Source organism: Haliotis asinina, chromosome 16 (genome assembly GCF_037392515.1).
Source record: "Haliotis asinina isolate JCU_RB_2024 chromosome 16, JCU_Hal_asi_v2, whole genome shotgun sequence".
Classification (NCBI taxonomy): Eukaryota; Metazoa; Mollusca; class Gastropoda; order Lepetellida; family Haliotidae; genus Haliotis; species Haliotis asinina.
Window position 1 is genome coordinate 43,553,629 of NC_090295.1, and position 22,814 is coordinate 43,576,442.

Here is a 22,814-nt window from a genome sequence, read left to right on the forward strand (position 1 = left end):
AAAATTTGGACCCATCCCAGCCCCAATACACACTGATACTCACAGGGGATATGTGCATCTGCATCTGTACATTCAAATCTACTATATTCCTGAAATATTTTTCAGTTAGGAGAAGATTTGAGTAGTGGCCATGATTATAACATATATACCTCTCATCCAAACGATAATCTTCTATGTCACGAAAAGGTAAACACTAGTAAATATGTTAAGTTCATTCCTCTTTAGCCAGGAGGGACATGGGCATGTTAGTGGCAAATACTTGTGATTTGAAATATATGTGTGTTTTTTTATCCTCAGGGCACAGAATGTGGCATAGAATCTGTTGTCCATCCGTCCATAATTATATTTTATATTTAATGGATTTGAATAAGAGATGCATTGTTATTACGAGTTTTTGAGAGTTGTTGAATTCAGATCAAGTTACCCGTTTGCTACTATTTATATGTTTATTTTATGGCCATACAGCCAGAGCCATTCTGTGACGTATTTGGCTCTGGAGCTATTATAATACTCATGTTTTACTACAATCTGCTGAGGAGTCAAGAATCTCGTGTGTTTGTTGTTTAATGCTGCAATCAGCAATATTCCACCTATGTAATGAGTCTCATGTAATTACATTGATTACAATGTTTTGTTCTTGGGTTCACATGAGGTGAGATTGTATTTGTAACATTATGGTGAACTGATATGTTCCTTGTGTTCTCGATTTTGCTTGAAAAGCACCTGCAATGTACTGAGTGATGAGCCATTATGATGCATGTATGCAGATTACTTTGGGAAAAATAATCATATGTTTGGTGCAAATTAATGATTTGCTCCTTTGTATACTCAATGTGTTCATTACTTTTCATATTTTTAACTGGGGTTGTATGTTTCTACTTTTCATTTGAAAAGCTTTTTACAAATTTTGTGTTTGTTTATTGTTGATATATATTTAATTGTTGATATATTTTGTTACAATGTTTGTATTATTCGTGTCAAGTACTGTAAATACTCAAAGAGAAGTTGTTGTTCATAGGTTTAGGTGATATGGTTCCAAATTATCTCTAGTTTTATGTATGGGACTTTGAAAACGCATAGCAAACTTTTATATGGAAAAAATAATGAAAAAGACCAGAGGTGAGATCAATTGGTATTATTTGTCAAAAGCTCATTGACTGAACATTCAGTACAAAGAAAAAAACAATGCAGAAGTTTCAACAGTGCAAGAATGACGTCATTCATAAGCTACCCTCACATTAACAGTCAGTATCTTGAATGGCCACCATCAGCCCGGGCACAAGCATGGATACGCTGAAGTACAGAGTCACAGACGCGAGTGATAAACACCATTGGAATGTTTCTCCATTCTTGCTGCAAGGCCAAGGTCAGTTCTGCAACGTTGGCTGGCGGTATCGGACGTCGGTAAACTTGTGTTCCCAGTTCATCCCAGAGGTGTTTGATAGGGTTCAAATCTGGTGAATATGCGGGCCAGTCCATCACATTGATCCCAGCTTGTTGGATGAAAGCTTATGTGACTCTTGCGGTGTGGGGACGTGCGTTGTCATGCTGGAAAATCAACTGATGTTGGGGTCGTTGGTGACGGCGAAGTAAAGGAATGACTTCAGCCCTAAGAATTTCATCCACATAGCGCTGTGCTGTGAGATTCCCCTGGATGACACGAAGATCACTCCTGAAACATGCGTTTATTTCCCCCTAAACCATCACGCTGCCACCACCGAATCGATCTCACTGTCGCACACATGCGTTGGCACTGTGTCGCCGGTAAACGCGTTCTCGCCCATCAACAAAGGAGACACAGTACCTCCACTCATCAGAAAACATAATTCTCCGGAAGAAAAGTCGTGGTTGACGCCCATACCGGTGAGCAAATTGTCGTCGGGCTTGGCGGTGACGTGGCTGTAAGATGCAACCACGGTAGGGGTGTCGGGGCCGTAACCCTGCTTGTCTCAGGCGTAAGGGGGTGGAACTGTAATGGGGTGGATTCGCCTGCCATGTCTGCCTATGGTGTTTGCTGCTGTTGTTGCTGCTGTCCGAAAGCGGTCTCTGAGGTGAGCCAGTCGCATTTGACGGTCTTGTCTTGGCGTTACCGGAAGCTGACCAGGTCTTTGTCGGTCTGCAACGCTTCCGGTTTGCCGATGTCTACTGACTAGACGGCTGATGGTGGACTGGTTAACGTGGAGACGCCAGGCGACATCTGTCTGGGAGGTTCCTGCATTGAGGAGTCCAAGAGCCCGTACTCGTTCTTGCAAACTCAGCCGTGACATTGTTGTCAATGACTGCTCCTCCATTGAACCCCTTGCCTTAAATGCATGAGACCTCATGGGAAGCACGTGCATGGCATTTTTCACAGTCACATTGAATTGTCAACGTACTGAGAAAGAGTTGCGTTTTTGCAACTCTGTTTTCATGGACATGGCATGGATTCGAACTCGGACAATAAGTCAAAAAGACTCATGTTCCATTAACTATTCAAACATTGGACACCTCATTTTCATTGGATATTATTTTTAACAATATTCGAAAAAATCCTCTATGCGTTTTCAAAGTCCTTCAGTATATATTTTGTATGGTATCCAGCAAGAGTTTGGTATTGTATCACATGTGAAATGGTGACAATAAAGCCATTGTAACGCACAGCTGGTCCAGCTGTACTTGGTTTTATACATATTCTTGATTATAGGACTGTTTGGCATTCCAGGAGAACGAAAACTTGCTTGTATTAACGTATTGGTCAAAGTATGACAAAGTTAGAAGGCAAAACACGGAAGTCGCTCATCTCCAAGAGATAAACACCGAAAATTTCTCACAGTGGACATCATCAAAATTTCACTCAGAGTGATCCTTAAAGCTTCAGGGATCTTTTGAGTAGTTACCATCCCATTGGAAGAGAATTGCAGTATCCAGTAACTGGGGTGGTTCTACATCCACCTGTAAATTCCTCATTGTTTTGTCAGGGTTTTAGAAGTTGGTGAGTCAGTAATGAAGCAGACGACTTTATGAATAACTTCTTTTTGTTTATTACTTGGAGCAGCATTTCCCTATAGATTATTATACTGTTATTGTATGTTTCATTAACCTCTAACAAAACAAGTAGTAAGACGTCTTCACTGAGAAGTGGCAGTCAACACTCTTGATGAGCTTGATAACAATCAGAGAAACTGCATCCATGCTTTTTGCAATAAACAAGTTGTTATCCATAAAGTTGTATGCTTCAATCAGTGAAGTCATCATGGAAACGGCATTTAGTTAACCCTAGATGGTTGATTTGTTGTTTAGCCCTGTATCTCATCAATATTCTGACTATATATCGGTGGTCTGTAAATAATCAAGTCTGGGAATGATCAGCGACCAATAGCCTGAACATAGATCTATGCAAATGGGATACGATGTCAACCAAGTCTGCAACCCTGACCACCAGATCACATCACCTCTTATGACACGCTTGGGCTGCTGAATCTCAGTTCTAATCCCGATTTTCTCGGTACACTTAGTAGAAAGTCTGACCGAGCTACATTTACAAGGTCATCATGACATTACAAGGTCGATATCATAGGTCAATATCATGACAATATAAGGTCGATATTATGACATTACAAGGTTGATGTCATAGGTCGATATCATGACATTACAAAGTCGATATTATGACATTGCAAGGTCGATATTATGGCATTACAAGGTTGATATCATAGATCGATATGATGACATTACAAGTTTGATGTCATAGGTCGATATTATGGCATTAGAAGGTCGATATCATGACATTACAAAGTCGACATCTACTCCATGGCATTGCAAGGTCGACACCGTGACATATGGCAGCCAACAACTAAACTGATACTCACGTCTGTTTGGAGCTCACACTCACTTTATTTACTGTATTTCTAGAGACATTCTCTCTTCAGTCAACTAGTAAAACCGACCACATCGTCCAGTAATTTGAATGTAGCAGTTCTTGAGGCGAACAGAGCTACCATTTGACAGGACATTTGCACCAGTGTTATGAACCATAAACCCTAAGTGGATTTGGGTCAGAATGTGACCCTGAAATCTTATCACTTTTGTTCGATTGGGTTTTCAGTGACTCACACTAAGTCTTGTCTGATCATTTGACTTGAAGTCCATGTAGTATTCATATCACAACACCAGCAACCAAGAACTTGTATGGTTGCTCGAAGGATGAAGAGTGTCAGTTGTAATGGCACAACCATAAACACGTTACACATTAAAGGAAAAGACATTGCATATACAAATGACGACACAACACAGTCTACAAAAGACTATTCCAGATCTCAGATAAATACAGATTAAACGCCGAAGACAGTTAGATCAGCTGTTCCTGAGACAATGAAGGGAACACTGTCAGCGCTTCTGTTGGTCACCGCCTTCATATCACTCACAGCAACGGCAGAAGTCAATGTTAGTGTCACAGTTGTAACAACACAAGTAGTTTCATTTGTTGATGAATTGTTCATTGGGGTCACTCTGGACTCTCATCTTTTGCCCATTTCACAGCACTGGGGAGGATTAGACTTCAAGTAAGTAGGTCAAGGTGATCACATTGAGGTCAGCAGCTATCACATTATTGAAGATCCTTTTCATTTGTTTATAATTTCCATGATGGTCACTTGTATAATCATGCAAAACGTATTTATGTAAATGATCACAAAGGCAACAACAACAACAACAACAACATCAACCACAATAGAAATTGGATCTTAATCAAAGACATGTTAGTCATCTTCAAAGTAATATCTATAAAAATTATTTTTTGTATTCTCGTATCACTTTCAGGACACATTATTAGCCATGCTGCTATTCATATTCATGCACACTATAAAAGGGAAATATACAGAAGTCAAGTCAAGGCAACTATCTTCACACAAATTTACTCATTAACCCTTTTCAATAATTTGATATTGCATATGGTATACCAACTCTGTTTCCGCTTCCACGTGAGTATCGTGTTCATTTATTTCTTTATGGGCATTTTGTCACGGTGTTTCCTACCTCCAGCTCTCAGAAGGTCCAGTCTCTGGCTAAAGGTTTGTCTCCATGCTACTTGAGGATTGGAGGAACTTTGGGTGATAGACTGACCTTTGACCCTACAGGTCATGGCACAGAAGATGTCAATCATACATTTACAGGTGCGTGTATCTATTCATATCTATTGTTCAGTTTACCGTGTTATAGTATTTAACATGTATTGACATGCATCTGAGAATTACGGACTTAATTCCCGAAGTAAGAGAATATCAGGTGCTCCAAAACCTCGAACATCTTAAGTAATTAATGATTTCACTACCTTTAATCATATTATGTCTGCAGGGGCTACCTGGGATGCTGTCAATACATTTGTCCAGGATGTCAACTGGAAACTAATATTTGGCCTGAACGCCCTGAAGCGGAAGGAAGGGAACTGGGATCCTACCAACGCAAAAGAACTGCTGCAATACAACAGTGCAAAGGGGTACCAACTGGCAGGTCTTGAACTCGGAAATGGTATTGATATAATTGATATAACCATTATGATATGACATATGATTGAATATTACTATTTTAGTTGCAAGGAATGATTCATTTCAACAGATCAACTTATTACTATGTGCCGAAACTTTATAATTCTGATCATGATTTTTTGTCATTCCTTTTAGAAAGTAACTTCACGATTTGTCTGAACACCTTCAGGAGCAGAAGTCAGTGAACATGTTGTATTATTGTTTTAAAATATTTCGAAAGACACCCCCACCCCAAAACCCCCCATAAATCAACAACAAAAAACAAAAAAAGAAACAAAAATACAAAACAAAAACAGAACTAAAAACCCCCAAAACAACACACACACACACACAAACACACACACACAAACAACAAAACAAGTAAAACAATAGCCGGATTAAAGCAAATGTCCTCAAACGAAGAATATATAATGTGCCATAACATGAGAAATCCTTCTTCATGCTTAATGTCATACAGCTGTCAATTCCAGCAATAATATGTGACGTGAGAATAGCATCTCGTGTTATTTCAAGCTCACTGCATTCCGAAAAGTGTTAATTTTAAAATATGTTACAGAGCCTGACCATTTCAACGAGACATATAACATCACTGGCACTCAGTTGGGTATAGACTTCTACAACTTCAAGAAGCTGCTCCAGACGATACCAGGCTATGGTATAACACCAGTAATTGGACCTGATATGGCGTCTGTGACGGGATCAAGAACACCGTTTTTCATTGAGTGAGTGCATATATCTGACATTTGTCAGTGAATATACAGAGCAGTTGTCATGCTGCTAGCATGAGCCATATTGCATGACATCGTTAAAGACATAGCTCAAGACTTTACCATGAAATCCTTACTATACATTTGTAAACTGTCCCCTACAGATTCGTCAGTTGGCGTTTGGTCTCTAGAATGGGACCAGGTCAAAATGGTCACACAAAAATGGCCACACGGACTCCAGTCAAAATCGTCGCGGTTTTCTAAATGAACAAGCGTCATGAATACATGCGGAAACACCTCACACTCATAATTTACCTTCACCTTGTTTCCAGTTTCTTCAGAGGAGGCGGGGACAAAGCCGTAGACAGGATAACATTCCACCAGTACGTTGGGTTTAGTATCTATGAAATGCTTTAAACTGCTCAACTGTTTACTTTCATGACAAAACCACTTACTCTGTTCAAATTTTCAATTTCAATCATATCTGTAGGCCTTACAACGTCTTGATAAATTTGTCTGCATGCACATTGAAATGTAACACCGGAAACCTCACCAATGTTTTCTTTCATCTATGAGAAGCCACATCTGCTCATTGTCGGTTTTCTATTTGCCTTTGAAGTTCCTCATCAGAGTTACTAAATGATAGTCTATCATAAGTCATGCTTCATCGTAATGTTTAAACTGGTTGTGCGTGTATTTACTCAAAATTGTTTTATGTGTTTGTGATACTACAAATCAGATAGGGTAGATAAAACATTGCTATCAAGCCTATCGCCCTTTCGTACAGATACTACACCAATGGCCATACTGCTCAACTCTCTGACTTTACCGATTCCAAGTTGATGGACAAACTAGTCAGTGTTGTAGAGACAGGGCTAGGTGTGTCAAGACGCACCAACCCACTGACTCCAGTCTGGCTGGGAGAGACGTCATCCTGTTATGATGGCGGTGCCCCTGGAATCTCCGACAGATATGTCGCCGGATTTCTGTACGTAAGAGACAAGCATGTACTAAACAATGCCCACCATAGTCATCTATACTCACATAATAACGAACAATGTGTGGTCATAATAATTCGCTCCTTAATGATGTTTATGTAACCAAAGATTGGGTTTGTCTTACATTGTATGGACATTTGTCAAGTGTAAGTAAAGGTACAAACGTTTTAATTTAAATGGAATGTTAATCTAAATGAACTCTACACCACATTTTGAAAGTGTACGCTGTTGGTCCAGGTGGCTAGACAAGCTTGGTATTGCTGCCCGGATGGGGTTGAAAGCAGTTCTCAGACAGGATTTCTATGCCGGAAGTTATGCCCTGATTGACACTGATACCTTTGATCCATTGCCTGTAAGTGTAGAGACGAACATTTTCTTCTTTCTTGATTTTGGATCGGTGAGTGTAGTTATTGATTTCCTCTTCAAAAACACAATTGTGACTCATAAAATATTTGAGCAGTATGTTGAAGGGAATGTTTAACGTAGCAAAACACAGCTGTAGTTATTATAATGAGCTTGTTTTATTCATGACTTCAACTGCAGGACTACTGGTTAACTGTCCTGTACAAGAGACTGGTGGGAGGCGGCGTGTTTTCAGTGGCGGCGAGCGTGGACAACAGCACCATCAGAGCCTACGCCCACTGCACAAAGCCATCCAGGTAAATGGCAAAATGACAGGTTTAAGCAAATGGCTATACAAAGTGTTCTACCGAGACATATCTTCAATGTATATCTATCGCATTTTCTCATATTCTTTCCTCATAAGGTACGTTTGAAGACAGGTACAGGGAACATAAGTTACTGAATATAGGATTCATTTTTAAACCAAGGGAAGCGGTCCACTAATATTTAGTGTTGTGTTTTAGTTACTATGGCTACGCGCCCGGCAGTGTAACGATGTACTTCCTGCTGCCCACGGATAACACTACCTCAATGACGTTTCCACAATTTCCCGAACAACCTGTAGATGTGTTCTGGCTGACACCAGTCGATGGACTCACCAGCAAGTAAGTTCTTCCCCAATCTAAAATCCAATCTAATTCACACCATTCAATAGACACACTGGCAAACACTTGAAAAACAGTTGAAACGTCATATGAGTGAATTGCCATAAGAACACTTATTGTGTCTACATGCAAATGTGATTTAGGAAAGATAGAACACACAGTTATCGTGCAAATGTAATCAGTCTTCTCCTATCTCAGGTCTGTGGCCTTGAACAACAACCAGATAAAGCTTGTCAATAATACCCTGCCAGAACTGAGACCTAACAGGATGGAAACAAACACTGTTACCTTCCCCGGGAAGTCATTCGGGTTCCTTGTCTTCCCTGAGGCTCATGTGGCCGCCTGCAGTAGCCAGTGAGGATGTTCATAGAATGCTTCACAAGGACTTGTACCATCTGCAGTTGCTGTGAAAATAAAGTGGAATGTGTATTCTTAATTTAGCCATATGTTTCCCTAATAGTAGGCAATGATTCACAAGGACTCACACACCATTTATACTTGATCTAAAAATAATTCTGAATGTGTATTCGTTACAGTGGACATCACAGAAAAAAGACAGTTTCACTCAGATTGACATTTGAAGCTTTATGGATTTTTCTGTTTATGTCAGTATGGGACAGAATTGTAAGATCCGGCGGATGTAGTACCCAGGGTAGTTCCGTGTCCGTCAGTAAATTCCTAATTGTTTCATCAACAGTTACAAGTTGGTGAGTCACTAATGAATAACTATATCTTGTTTACTGAGTATAGTGACGTTTCAGTGTTGATTGTTGCACTGCTGTTGTAATCGACTAATAAATTTCGAGAATGGCGATAAAACAAATAACACGACTACATTAAGACGTGTCAGTCAAAAGTCTTAGCTTGATAACGGTGTTACAGCGAACATCCCTTTATGCAGTAAAAAAAGAAGTTGTTATGAATAAAGTCGTATGATCCGTTATCATTAAATCATGTGCATCAAAAGGCATTGGTAGTTTGTATTGATTTTGTTGGTTTGTTGTTTATGCTTGGCTCACACCTGCGATAGGTCTGCAACTCCCGTAAACTGCCCGAGGCTCCATTTCCGTGTACGTACCTTTCACAGCATTCGAGCAAAGTGATTCTGGAAACCAAACCTGCTCTCGTGAAAATCAGGTATGTTAACTGACACAGCGGCACATATACCTCACCTTACATGGTGTCGTTCAAACCCTAACCATAGGATATGACGATCGGTGGTAACCCAGACAAACATGTCATGAACCCGATGTACAGCTTGATCAGTACATGTAGATATCGTCACATGAACTTGTGCTGCTGTGATATGGTAAACGTTCGTATCCATAACACCACCAGGATCCAAAATCAGGTTAAACGTCTGGAGTTACTTGGTTTGTTGCGGCTGTGGTGCTGACTGTCAAGGACTGGCTGTGTCGTGAACAGATAGCAAATTTGACATGAACGAACAAAAATATTCTCTGCTTAAATACCCATATATAGGTCAAAATATACTTAATGCTATCATTGGTTGCAAAACGAGTGTTTGAGATGCTGTTAGGAGCAAACATGGGAAATGGATAATGTCATCGATAAACTATCATGATTTGTTATTGTACACCTTGACAGGGACTATTTTCTTGGACGTGAGTTGATTAGAGTTACATTTTAATTCATGGTTTGTTGGTATATATAACAACTAATAAATAAAATAATAATAAATATTTGATGCACAACTACAATGATAACAAATACAATGATAACAATGGACACGGGTACACTTGGTGTTTACATGCATTTAAACAAGAAGATCTAATAGAAAAAAGACTGGTAAAATGTATCATTAAGTGATGTATATTTGAATATTTTGAGGATTTGGAAACATATTGTATGAATGGTATGAGTAAACGGCCATTCAATGGTAAATTACATTTTTGTCCTCTACGAATCGTTTGCTTGGTTAACTGAATGCAATGCAGTACTTTATCAACAACGGTTCAAAAATAAACGCAAATGTCAACTGACAGATGCAGAGGACACAACATGGGAAATGCTTACTGTGCCTCCTCAATCATAATTGGTGAATGTCAACTTCCCTCCACTAATTTAAGTGAAACACATTTAGTGTCAGTGTGACAAACAAACTCTCCGCAAGACTAAAATAGCTTCTCCAATTGTCAGCTTGCTTTTCAAGTTCGACATTATGACATTACAAGGTCGACATTATGACATTTCAAGGTCGACACCATACCATTACAAGGTCGACACGGACGACATTACAAGGTCGACAGCACAATATTACAAGGTTCACACCATTATATTACAAGTTCGACACCGTGGCATCACAAAGTCGACATTACAAGGTCCACACCGTAACATTACGGGGTCGACACCATGACATTACAAGGTCGACATTATGGCATTAAAGGTCCACACCGTGGCACTACAAGGTCCACACTATGATATAACAAGGTCAACACTATAACATTACAAGGTCGACGTCACAACATTAGAGTCGACACCATGATATTTCAAGGTCGACATCACAACATTACAAGGTCTACACAATGACATTACAAGGTCGACACAACGACATAAAACAGTCAACAATCAAGGCACCATATTTACGAAATTTCTAAGACAAATACATGCATATTCAGACATTTAGTAAAACGACTACAACGTTCCACACAGTTCTAAAACTATCAACTGACCGCACATTTACACCAATGTTAATCAACGCTAAACCCCATGAGGATTTGGGTTAGAGTGTGTCCCTGAAATCATTATCGTTCGATTGGACAGAAATGCACCATATTTACTGAATTTCTAAGACAAATACATGCATATTTGCCACAATCTCTCTTCAGGCATTTAGTAAAACGACTACAACTCTCCACGCTGTTCTAGAGGAGAGCAAAACTATCAATTGACCGGACATTTACACCACTGTTATGAACGCTAAAGGATTTGGGTCAGAGAGAAATGAAACAGTGCAGGATTTCTACCTTTGCAGATAATTTGACGATGTATTCGTACCACAATAAGATTTGTCTTGGAACAATAAAAATGACTGTATATGCTTACTTGACATATGATGTGGATGAAGCTTAAGGCAGTATACATTAAAGACACAATACGTAGAAATGACGACACAACACAGTCTACATGGAATCACATCAGATAAACACAGTTCTCAGAAATACGTGACATACATTCACATAAGAAAAATCCCGAGACAATGATGATAACACTGTCAGCGTTTCTCTTGATCACCACCTTCACATCACACACAGCAGCGGCAGGAGTCAACGTTGGTGTTGAGATATTAACAACACAAGTAGTTTCATTTATTGATGACTTATTCATTGGCGTCACTCTGGACTCTCATCTCCTGCCCACTCCACGGCACTGGGGAGGATTAGACTTCAAGTAAGTAGGTCGAAGTGATAGACAAAGAGGTCAACACCTTTTGAAAATTCTATTCATTTGAGGGTGATAATTTGTATTTCGGACACACGTCTACTGATGCAATCCTTATTGATGCGAAAAAGATCCAAAAAAGCAACAGAAATGTTAATCACGTTAATATTTTCCAGATGAATGAAATCATTTCAACTGCGTTCAGATTTATTTCGTCAAACCAACTAGCTTCAGACTAAACTCATTAATGAACACTTTGTTAATGTTTTAGAGATTTGGTATATCAACCCTTCAATTATGTCTCGACGTGAATAGGTATGAACGTGTTCATGTACATATATATGTACATATATTATCATATCCCGTGTGCTATCCCCTAGCTCTCAGAAAGTTCAGGCTCTGGCTAAAGGTTTGTCTCCATGCTATCTGAGGATTGGCGGGACTGCGGGCGATGGCTTGACCTTTGACCCTACCGGCCATGGCACAGCAGATGTCAATCATACATTTACAGGTGGGTGTATCTATTCATGTGAGGTATAGCGTGTCATACTATAGTAATATGCATGTATATATTTGTATCTATGAATGCCGATATTTTCATGGAGGTTGTATAATATCAGGTGCATTTACTGCAGCATCTGAAGTATTTGGTCATCTCAATGCGTTGTATCTGCAGGAGCTACCTGGGATGTCATTAACACATTTGTCCAGGATGTCAACTGGAAGTTAATATTTGGTCTGAACGTACTGAAGAGGAAGGAAGGGAACTGGGATCCTACCAACGCAAAAGAACTGCTGCAATACAACAGTGCGAAGGGGTACCAACTGGCAGGTCTTGAACTCGGAAATGGTATTGATATCACCATATTGATCAACGCATAACATTTCCATTTTATGTCTTTAGAATGACTTGAATTCAACAAAGCGATTAATATAAAATGTGCTAAAAGCTAACACAGCTATTTATATGACAATATTCACGGATACAAGCCACTGAACATCATTTTCTTTTTTCCAAAATTACGAGACTTCCATAGACAGATAATAACCGACTTAAATATGTGTCATAAAGCTGAACTTGAAAGTTCTAGTGAATATGAGAAATTCACATTTCTCACTAATTTTATACTCCTTAGCTTCAGGAGAAGGTTATGAAAAAGGTTCAAATGTTCAAATGATAATGTCATATCATTTCATTTAATTTCTAGCACAGTGTTTCTCAAAAAGTTAACTGTTACAGAACCTGACATGTTCCGCCAGAAATATAACATGACTGTGAGTGGCAGTCAGTTGGGTATGGACTTCTACAGCTTCAAGAAGCTGCTCCGATCAACACCCGGATATGAGACAACACCAGTGATTGGACCTGATATGGCCTCTTTAAGGGGATCAAAAACGCAGTTCTGTGCTGAGTGAGTGTATTTATCTGACAATGAATTTACCATTTAGCGGTGGACATATCTCAAATAGCATTAGGTCTTTTAATACCGCAAAAAGACCTAATGACCTAATGACGCAAAATGTAAGCTGATGCATTAGATAAGATCAAATGGGATGATCAGATAAGACATTACAGTAATATCACTCATAATTGAATGCAACCTCGTTTCTAGTTTCTTCACAGGAGGCGGGGACAAAGCTGTAGACAAGATAACTTTCCACCAGTAGGTTGATTTTGGTATCTATGAAAGGTTCTAAACTGCTCAACTGTTCAAATACTTCATTTCAGCCATATTTGTACGGCGTAAAGTATTTTGATAATGTGATTGAAGGTACCGTGTAAAGTAACACCTGAAACGTCACCAACGTTGTCTTTTATCTACCCAGATGTAAATTCCATTTATCTGTCTTTGAAGTTCCTCATCAGAGTTGTTAAATGATGGAATACCAACAAGCATGTCGCAGTGAAACATTGCTATGGAACCTATCCTCCTTTCATACAGATACTACGCCAATGGCCACACTGTTCACCTCTCCAATTTCACTGATTCCAAGTTGATGGACACGCTGGTCAGTTTTATACAGATAGGGCTGGATGTGTCAAGACGCACCAACCCGCTGACCCCAGTCTGGCTGGGAGAGACGTCCTCCTGTTCTCATGGCGGTGCCCACGGGATGTCCGACAGATATGTGGCTGGGTTTCTGTGCGTAAAACATCGTCTCAGTATAACCAGTATACACTTTGTACCTAAGTTTGTACCTACGATACTCGCATGATGGGTGAGTGAGTGAGTGAGTGAGTTCGGTTTAGCTCCACTGACAGCAATATTCCAGCAATATCACGGCAGTGGACAGAATGGACTTCATATGTCGTACCCATATGGGGAATCAAACCCGGGTCTTTGGCATGGGAAGTGAACGCTTTGTCCACTAGGCTGCCGTATTATGCCCACCCCCGTCGCAAAATGATAACCGATGATAATTCGTTAGTGACAATTACAAAATAAGTAGCCCAAGATAAGATCTATCTTTAACTGTAAGAGCGTTAGGTCAGCCATCTAACATGGTTGGACATTTCATTACAACATCAACGCCATCTTTTGAAAGTGTACACTGTTCAGGTGGCTGGACAAGCTTGGTATTGCTGCCCGGATGGGACTGAAAGTAGTTCTCAGACAAGATTTTTATGCCGGAAACTATGGACTGATTGACCATCCTACCTTCGATCCATTGCCTGTAAGTATGAAAATGACCAGGGTCTAGATTTTCAAAGCTCTCTTAGCGCTTAGATAGTCCTACGTTTATGTTAATGTATGACACTTAAGACTATCTTAGCGCTAAGAGAGCTTCGAAAATCTAGGCCCAGGTGTTCATGCATGTATCAAATGTCCAGTTTTCAAGGTATTATTTTTCTTTTACAACCCACAAAATCAAAAGTTTCTCAGGTGATGGGGATTATGTGAGTAAGGGTGGACTTGGGAGGGGTTGCGTCCTCCTGCTGGGGTAACCATGTTCTGGGAATGTCAAACGCACGTGATACCATCAATCAGCGAACATTCATTCATTCATTCATTCATTCAGTCATTCATTCAGTCATTCATTCAGTCATTCATATCAAGCAATAAAAGCATTACGCGTCTCGCACGGATGTAATGAAAGATTTCTGATAAGGGGTTAAGCCATGTAATCACTGACACACTTTCATTGATGATATATATACTTGTTCATACGGGCTTCTATCCTAGTAGAGATTCATATTCCGGTACACTCCATTTGGAAAAAGTAGTTTCCGTGATAACGTATCTTTTCACTGCCTAAGATAAGTGCACATGGTGACGCACAACAGAAAAAAACCCCACAAACGACACTAACGGAATTGAAATATAGAGTCGATGTTATAATAATATATATTTAGGCAAATTATTGAGGCAAATGATTTATTCTCAAACATTCCACAAGATAAGTTACTGTCACCAATAATGTAAAGTGAACATTTAACACAACATACTATGGTTGTAGTGACTTCTATCATTTCTGTATTTTCATCAACATCAGTGTGAGGTAAAGATGGTGTTTTATTCATGTGTTCCTCTGCAGGACTACTGGTTAACTGTCCTGTATAAGAGACTGGTGGGAGGCGCCGTGTTTTCAGTAAAGGCGAGCGTGGACAACAGCACCATCAGAGCCTACGCCCACTGCACAAAGCCAACTAGGTAAATTCAAACCTCATAATGCAGCCAGATACTATAGTGCATTAGTCTGTTTACAGGTGGATTAATGCAGTGACGACCATGATACACTAGTGTAATGCTTTTATTGCTTGATATGAATGACTGAATGAATGACTGAATGAATGACTGAATGAATGACTGAATGAATGACTGAATGAATGACTGAATGATATCACGTTAAAGCAGATCAACCAATCAATCAATCAAAATCTTCCGTGTGAACAAAGATTCTCAAACATGAAATGCACGTGAAATGCAGATTAACCCTGTCTGCCCAGAAGAAAAACAATACTGTTGGCCACATAACTATATAAGAAATGTTTTGCATGTTTTTATTGACATTATAAATAAAACAAAATATAAAATACAAGCTGAAATGTCACTGCTACACACGCATGGTTTACTGGAGATCAGTTCTAACCCTGAACTTCACGTATGGGATGGTTTGATTGATGGATGGACAGACGTGTTTGTGCAGACTGCTGGTACTGGGCTGGAGAAACGCCGGCTACATTTCCTTATTTTTTCTAAAACATGTGTCCATTGATCTTCTTTCGTGGGACATTAGGAACAGAACATAATGAATCTAATGGTGTCCTTCGGCGCGACATTTAGAACAAAACATAATCGGTGCAAAATATAGGACTGAAAAATACATCTAATAATGTGACATTGATGTTCAGTCAAGGGAACCGTCCACTAATATTAAGTGTTGTGTTTTAGTTACTATGGCTACGTCCCCGGAAGTTTGACGATGTACTTCCTGCTGCCCACGGATAACACCACCTCCATTACGTTTCCACAATTTCCCAGCCAACCTGTAGATGTGTTCTGGCTGACACCAGTCGGTGGACTCACCAGCAAGTAAGTCCCTCCTTAATATTCAGTCATCTAGTATACATTATTCAGACTCATTGGCAAATACTTCCGTGTCTGCAGACACTGTCTAGTTCGCATCAATATGTAAGCTCACTACGATGAGCGTTTAGATTGATGTTACATGTGGTAACGTTTTAGATCCAATCAAGCATGGTTCTTTTTCGAAACTTCCAACGAGACTTATATATCTGTCATCGTTCATCCTTTATTACGTATAGATGTCCATGAACCCAACAGTACAACGTGTTTAAACAGTAAGGTAAAGATATGTATGTACGCCACACTGACAGTGTAGATCATATTACAATTGATATGATTATATATTCACATATATTTTTTTGTTTAAATCGAAGTAGAAACACTTTTACAAAGAAATATACATACAAGACTATTCTTGGAGTATCTAAACGAATTAATATCAAAATTATGTACATTAAATCGCAATTTTGTCAAACACCTCCGTAAATCTTTGCAACTAATAGTTAAAAGATATTTTTCAAGAGAATAGTCTGTCTTTATGGCTGAATAGAACGTCAAGGATTGGAAAAAAAACTATGTTTTGATGAGAATCTTGATAATACATATCTTTGCAGTGCTGTTCAAAATTATAAATAATAACATTCTCACTTTTGATACCCAGGTCTCATCCTCACTATCAGCTAGTCTTTTTAACAGTTCATAACATTTCTTTGTGTATCTGTATCGCGGCTAACGTAAAATCCTCATCCTAAAGGCTGGTATGGGCAAAAACTTCAATAGGATAACGACCGCATTCTGCCAGCGCGGCTTTACTTGATGTCCGTGAGCCACTCTGTAAGACACATTCACAAAAGCTGAATGAACCCTTCCACTTGGTTCACGTTTTTCCCATCCCAAAAGTTCCGCCCCATATAAAAGTATAAGCTTAATCTTGCCATCAAATAGCTTGTCTTCATTACAGTTTTCACAAGTTGTGTATTAGACATGTGGAAGTCCTATCCTAGTTCGTTGTAGGGGAAACAAAGATGTCGGATACAATTCTCAAATACCGGGTGGGATGAGTCCCTGTGTTTGTTCATGCGTTTGGAACGAGAGCCATCTTCTTGAAAATACCTAGCATGATCATCACACCACAGTGCTTTATGAACAGAACCTCATCATATGCTGGGGATCTTACAATGGGATATAATAAAGGATGCTTACAATATACACAGAATGATTCAGAAATATGAAAAAAGGTGGATACTTCTCTCGATGTAAAAATGTTGTCTTAAAGATTTCTGTTCGGAACAATATCTAAATATGTAATAGTTACTAAGTGGAGTTTTATTTCAGGAAAGTGCGTCTCAATGGAAAGCCACTAGCGTTACTCAACAGTCAACTGCCTCGTCTTCCACCGAAGACTTTCACTTCTGGATCAGTGACTGCCCCTGGGAAGTCATTCGGATTCGTTGTAATACCCGGCGCTAATGTCACAGCATGTAAAAACACACTCAGAGCCCCATAATTGGTTAGTCACGGAAATGTAATTGGTCTTACAACAAATATTTCACCATACCTGCAAAAAACTTCAGTGGATAGTGGGTACAAATTTAAAACCCCATAACAATCACGTCGGCTATCAAGAGATGAGACCAAGTTCTGACATACACAGAAGTACATTTTAAACGTGTAACAAAGAAATTATTCATAAACAACTCTTAGAACTACAAAAAAACAACGTTTTCACCTTACAATAGGGGCTATAACAAACAAACATTTCAACCAACCTAATCATTGTTCGTTTTGGGGAGTGGTTTTCATGCCGTGCATGAAACAAGGATGTGTCGTCCCGCTAAATCACAGGCTAAACACTCTTACTGTCACACAAAGAATCATTCTGTAGCTTAGGTAGTTCATGTACATTCTCTAAGTGGCATTGTATTTTACCATGCTCTATTGCTGTAACCATTCTAGTATGCAAACAACGTGGCATAACTGGAATCATGATCAAAACAGTATCAAAACCAACTCACTCGTTCACTCACTCACTCACTCTAACACCCAAATAAGAGAAAATATACATCACAAAGTCGAGCGTAACTGTCAGATAGTTTTTATTCTTTCAGGCCGTGACGATACACGAATCACAATCAATACAATAGGTTATCGACTACATAGTGGATTCCCAGCATCCAGATTGTCATGTGACCATGTACTTTGGATTTCAATGCCCTTACATGTGTCGGCAGCTTCATCCGTGGTGGCCATGGCCTCCGTGACCGTGACCACCGTGGCCATGACCTCCGTGACCATGTCCTCCATGACCGTGACCACCATGTCCATGACCATGGCCTCCATGTCCGTGACCACCATGTCCTCCATGACCACCGTGTCCGTGACCACCATGACCGTGACCACTAGCCAAACCCAAAACGGCTGCCAGAGCTGGATAAAAAGGACGCACCATTACACTTTTATATAAAGCAGAGAAGAATCTTCTTGGAAAGTGAAGTAAAGCACATTCTAGTGAGATATGTATAACACTGGTTAGCTCTCGACATGACTGATTTTGGTGTTATAACATTCTCAAATCACATGCATACAAGTTCATTCCATTTGACTTTCACTCCTTTTAATTCGAGCAGATGAGACCATTCCAATCGCTAATGCATGATAACGGTATGAGAACACTCACCAAGGCCAAGAAGTGCGGCGAAGTTGGAGAACTGCATACTGTTTGTTATGTCCTTCTGTGGTTAGTGAAAGGAAAAAACTGACAGGTGCCAGTTGTTTCCAACTTATATAGCCAACGATGGCGGAAATGGTAGAAAAATGATATCATAATGATATTATTGCATTAACCTGCTTTGTAACGCTTGTGGTGATGTCACATTGGTTTTAGCTACCCACCAGGCACACCGCAGAGCTCTAAGGAAGCCTATTATTATCCCGCAATCGGTGCATGTGGTGATTTGCTGTCGATTAAATGTTTTCGCTTAAAACAAAGTTCAACCCATTTATCAAATGGTTTAGACTGAGCTCCACTATACTCCCTTACCTTTGCTGGTACAATAAAGATTTTAATTGTCTTTGTAGCACGTAGTCCACAAGATGTACTCACCTAATGAGCACAAAATACACATTCAAAGTAATTTCAGCTAAGCAGACAACACCTAAAAACCGGGGCATATCTGTGTCAGCCCATGTCGAGATCATGGCGGGAGATGAATGCAAAAGTTAAAACGCTTCAGAAAAAAACGTAAAATTGCAAAAAGTGCACTTAATGTGACAATTAATCATCTGCTGAATTATTCTGATTTGCAAAGGTGCGCCGCATCCCCATGGTTGCACACAACATGCTGTTACACCTGTATAAAAGAGAGCGTGCACACAGTTACTTTACATTTTCTGAGGTTTGCATTCATCGGAAACATCAAACATGCATTTTCTGAAAGTCGCAGTGCTCCTTGTAGCAGGTAAGCAGAGCCCCGGGTATCCAGATGTAAATGTAAACTACTTGGCTTGTCTTCTCGCTTGCCTGACAAGTCCACATGATATGTGCGAACTGTCGTTTGACAGTCACTGTCAGTCTGTGCTAGAAACACAATCATGACATTGCATCTAGTCAAAACTTCAACATTTTATTCAGATAATAGGAATGAGCTGACGTGCTAAAAGTGTTTTGATCTGTTGTGACTTGAACATATAATGAGCTTTTGTTCTCTTCCCGACAGTTCTTGCTGCAGTGTTTGGAACAAGCATGGCCAAGGGTCATGGTGGTGGTCACGGTCATGGAGGTGGAAAGGGTCATGGTGGTGGCCATGGGGGTAAAGGACATGGAGGACATGGTGGTGGACATGGAGGCAAGGGACACGGAGGCCATGGCGGTGGACATGGGGGCAAAGGGCATGGAGGTGGCCATGGAGGAAAGGGGCACCATGGATAAGCCATGTAGATGGTAGGTACAGCGTCAGATCCCAGACATTTGTAACTTTGTTTTCCGACCAGCTAATTACTACATGTGAGGGAATGTACTCTTTCCCCACATGTAGTCCTTTTTAGGACCAAAAAGGTGTTCTCCGCCACTGTCAGTAGGACAAGCCTAAAATCTTTTGCCATTTCTTCATTTCAGAAAGGCCTGTGACAATGAAACTTCTACATGCCATTCCACTGCTGCTGGACAACGGGGAAACAACTGACACAATACATGATGATCTTGTATTTTCTTTGATAAAACCTCCCAATAAAAATACACCCTGTGGTGTTGAATCTAAAAAAGACTTCATTTCTCTATTATTTTTACCTGAGAAGCACTAACTTAAAGCGATTTTGCCTCGACCATCAAGGCCTTTAAGTGAGTCCAAATTCTACTGAGACAGTGATCAGGACTGCAGCGTTATTATCGATTCTGACACATCTGTCGTTCTCTTTATCTCTATGTGCCTCTTCCCCTTCTTACTCTTTTTCTGTCTCTCTCTGTCAATCTCTATTTATCCTTAAATCTCTGTCCCCGTCTTCTCTCAGGACACCTTACCAACCAAACAACTTCAGTCTCACACGTGTGTCTGTTGATTATCCCACTTTAATAAATGTATATGGACAATGGTGTGCAGATGAGATTAAGACAACGTAATAAAATTTCTTGGCTAAGTTTCTGGGCCCGGATTCACTGACTATGTGTTGCACAGGCTATAGATGCGACTCACTCACACATGTGACACGCCCGACACATGTACGAGTAGACAGTAATTGGGACTTGTCATAAGACGCTCGTTTAGCTGATTAAACTGATTACTTCTTCTAACCTAGCATGCTCTGTAGCTGCAGTTAAACATGTTAGCCAACTTGAGCCTTGCTCGTTTTGGGGAGTGGTTTTCATGTCGTGCATGAAACAAGGATGTGTCGTCCCGCTAAATCACAGGCTAAACACTCTTACTATCACACAAAGAATCATTCTGTAGCTTAGGTAGTTCATGTACATTCACTAAGTGGCATTGTATTTCACCATGCTCTATTGCTGTAACCATTCTAGTATGCAAACAACGTGGCATAACTGGAATCATGATCAAAACAGTATCAAAACCAACTCACTCGTTCACTCACTCACTCACTCTAACACCCAAATAAGAGAAAATATACATCACAAAGTCGAGCGTAACTGTCAGATAGTTTTTATTCTTTCAGGCCGTGACGATACACGAATCACAATCAATACAATAGGTTATCGACTACATAGTGGATTCCCAGCATCCAGATTGTCATGTGACCATGTACTTTGGATTTCAATGCCCTTACATGTGTCGGCAGCTTCATCCGTGGTGGCCATGGCCTCCGTGACCGTGACCACCGTGGCCATGACCTCCGTGACCATGTCCTCCATGACCGTGACCACCATGTCCATGACCATGGCCTCCATGTCCGTGACCACCATGTCCTCCATGACCACCGTGTCCGTGACCACCATGACCGTGACCACTAGCCAAACCCAAAACGGCTGCCAGAGCTGGATAAAAAGGACGCACCATTACACTTTTATATAAAGCAGAGAAGAATCTTCTTGGAAAGTGAAGTAAAGCACATTCTAGTGAGATATGTATAACACTGGTTAGCTCTCGACATGACTGATTTTGGTGTTATAACATTCTCAAATCACATGCATACAAGCTCATTCCATTTGACTTTCACTCCTTTTAATTCGAGCAGATGAGACCATTCCAATCGCTAATGCATGATAACGGTATGAGAACACTCACCAAGGCCAAGAAGTGCGGCGAAGTTGGAGAACTGCATACTGTTTGTTATGTCCTTCTGTGGTTAGTGAAAGGAAAAAACTGACAGGTGCCAGTTGTTTCCAACTTATATAGCCAACGATGGCGGAAATGGTAGAAAAATGATATCATAATGATATTATTGCATTAACCTGCTTTGTAACGCTTGTGGTGATGTCACATTGGTTTTAGCTACCCACCAGGCACACCGCAGAGCTCTAAGGAAGCCTATTATTATCCCGCAATCGGTGCATGTGGTGATTTGCTGTCGATTAAATGTTTTCGCTTAAAACAAAGTTCAACCCATTTATCAAATGGTTTAGACTGAGCTCCACTATACTCCCTTACCTTTGCTGGTACAATAAAGATTTTAATTGTCTTTGTAGCACGTAGTCCACAAGATGTACTCACCTAATGAGCACAAAATACACATTCAAAGTAATTTCAGCTAAGCAGACAACACCTAAAAACCGGGGCATATCTGTGTCAGCCCATGTCGAGATCATGGCGGGAGATGAATGCAAAAGTTAAAACGCTTCAGAAAAAAACGTAAAATTGCAAAAAGTGCACTTAATGTGACAATTAATCATCTGCTGAATTATTCTGATTTGCAAAGGTGCGCCGCATCCCCATGGTTGCACACAACATGCTGTCACACCTGTATAAAAGAGAGCGTGCACACAGTTACTTTACATTTTCTGAGGTTTGCATTCATCGGAAACATCAAACATGCATTTTCTGAAAGTCGCAGTGCTCCTTGTAGCAGGTAAGCAGAGCCCCGGGTATCCAGATGTAAATGTAAACTACTTGGCTTGTCTTCTCGCTTGCCTGACAAGTCCACATGATATGTGCGAACTGTCGTTTGACAGTCACTGTCAGTCTGTGCTAGAAACACAATCATG

At 40.1% G+C, this 22,814-nt stretch overlaps 3 protein-coding genes across 3 annotated transcripts in view; all 3 read left to right on the forward strand.

The window, feature by feature from the left end:
- The first annotated feature begins 4,347 nt into the window (after positions 1-4,347).
- LOC137268229 (heparanase-like) lies at positions 4,348-8,589 on the forward strand. The gene is made up of 10 exons (XM_067802767.1): positions 4,348-4,538; positions 5,017-5,147; positions 5,329-5,502; positions 6,076-6,241; positions 6,559-6,609; positions 7,014-7,214; positions 7,462-7,576; positions 7,768-7,883; positions 8,091-8,231; positions 8,430-8,589. Exons 1-10 carry the CDS (start codon positions 4,348-4,350, stop codon positions 8,587-8,589), a joined length of 1,446 nt encoding a protein of 481 aa, XP_067658868.1.
- Positions 8,590-11,451: 2,862 nt separating this feature from the next.
- LOC137267800 (heparanase-like) lies at positions 11,452-17,669 on the forward strand. Its single transcript, XM_067802239.1, has 10 exons — positions 11,452-11,642; positions 12,014-12,144; positions 12,310-12,483; positions 12,874-13,045; positions 13,247-13,297; positions 13,577-13,777; positions 14,195-14,309; positions 15,171-15,286; positions 16,028-16,168; positions 17,498-17,669. Exons 1-10 carry the CDS (start codon positions 11,452-11,454, stop codon positions 17,667-17,669), a joined length of 1,464 nt encoding a protein of 487 aa, XP_067658340.1.
- A 1,287-nt stretch (positions 17,670-18,956) lies between these two features.
- The window catches only part of LOC137267802 (platelet binding protein GspB-like), a 78,994-nt gene continuing 75,136 nt past the window's right edge, over positions 18,957-22,814 (forward strand). The window contains exons 1-3 of the mRNA XM_067802240.1: positions 18,957-18,968; positions 19,879-20,095; positions 21,452-21,612. Coding sequence (XP_067658341.1) covers positions 18,957-18,968; positions 19,879-20,095; positions 21,452-21,612 — 390 coding nt within the window. The remainder of the gene's footprint in view (positions 18,969-19,878; positions 20,096-21,451; positions 21,613-22,814) is intronic.

Bases quoted from the DNA above. Each gene is read 5' to 3' on its own strand.
- LOC137268229 (XM_067802767.1), top strand. From the start codon at position 4,348: ATGAAGGGAACACTGTCAGCGCTTCTGTTGGTCACCGCCTTCATATCA. The intron at 5,148-5,328 runs GTGCGTGTATCT...TTATGTCTGCAG, and splicing joins TGTCAATCATACATTTACAG to GGGCTACCTGGGATGCTGTC. The intron at 5,503-6,075 runs GTATTGATATAA...AATATGTTACAG, and splicing joins AGGTCTTGAACTCGGAAATG to AGCCTGACCATTTCAACGAG.
- LOC137267800 (XM_067802239.1), top strand. From the start codon at position 11,452: ATGATGATAACACTGTCAGCGTTTCTCTTGATCACCACCTTCACATCA. The intron at 11,643-12,013 runs GTAAGTAGGTCG...GCTATCCCCTAG, and splicing joins TGGGGAGGATTAGACTTCAA to CTCTCAGAAAGTTCAGGCTC. The intron at 13,298-13,576 runs GTAGGTTGATTT...CCTTTCATACAG, and splicing joins GACAAGATAACTTTCCACCA to ATACTACGCCAATGGCCACA.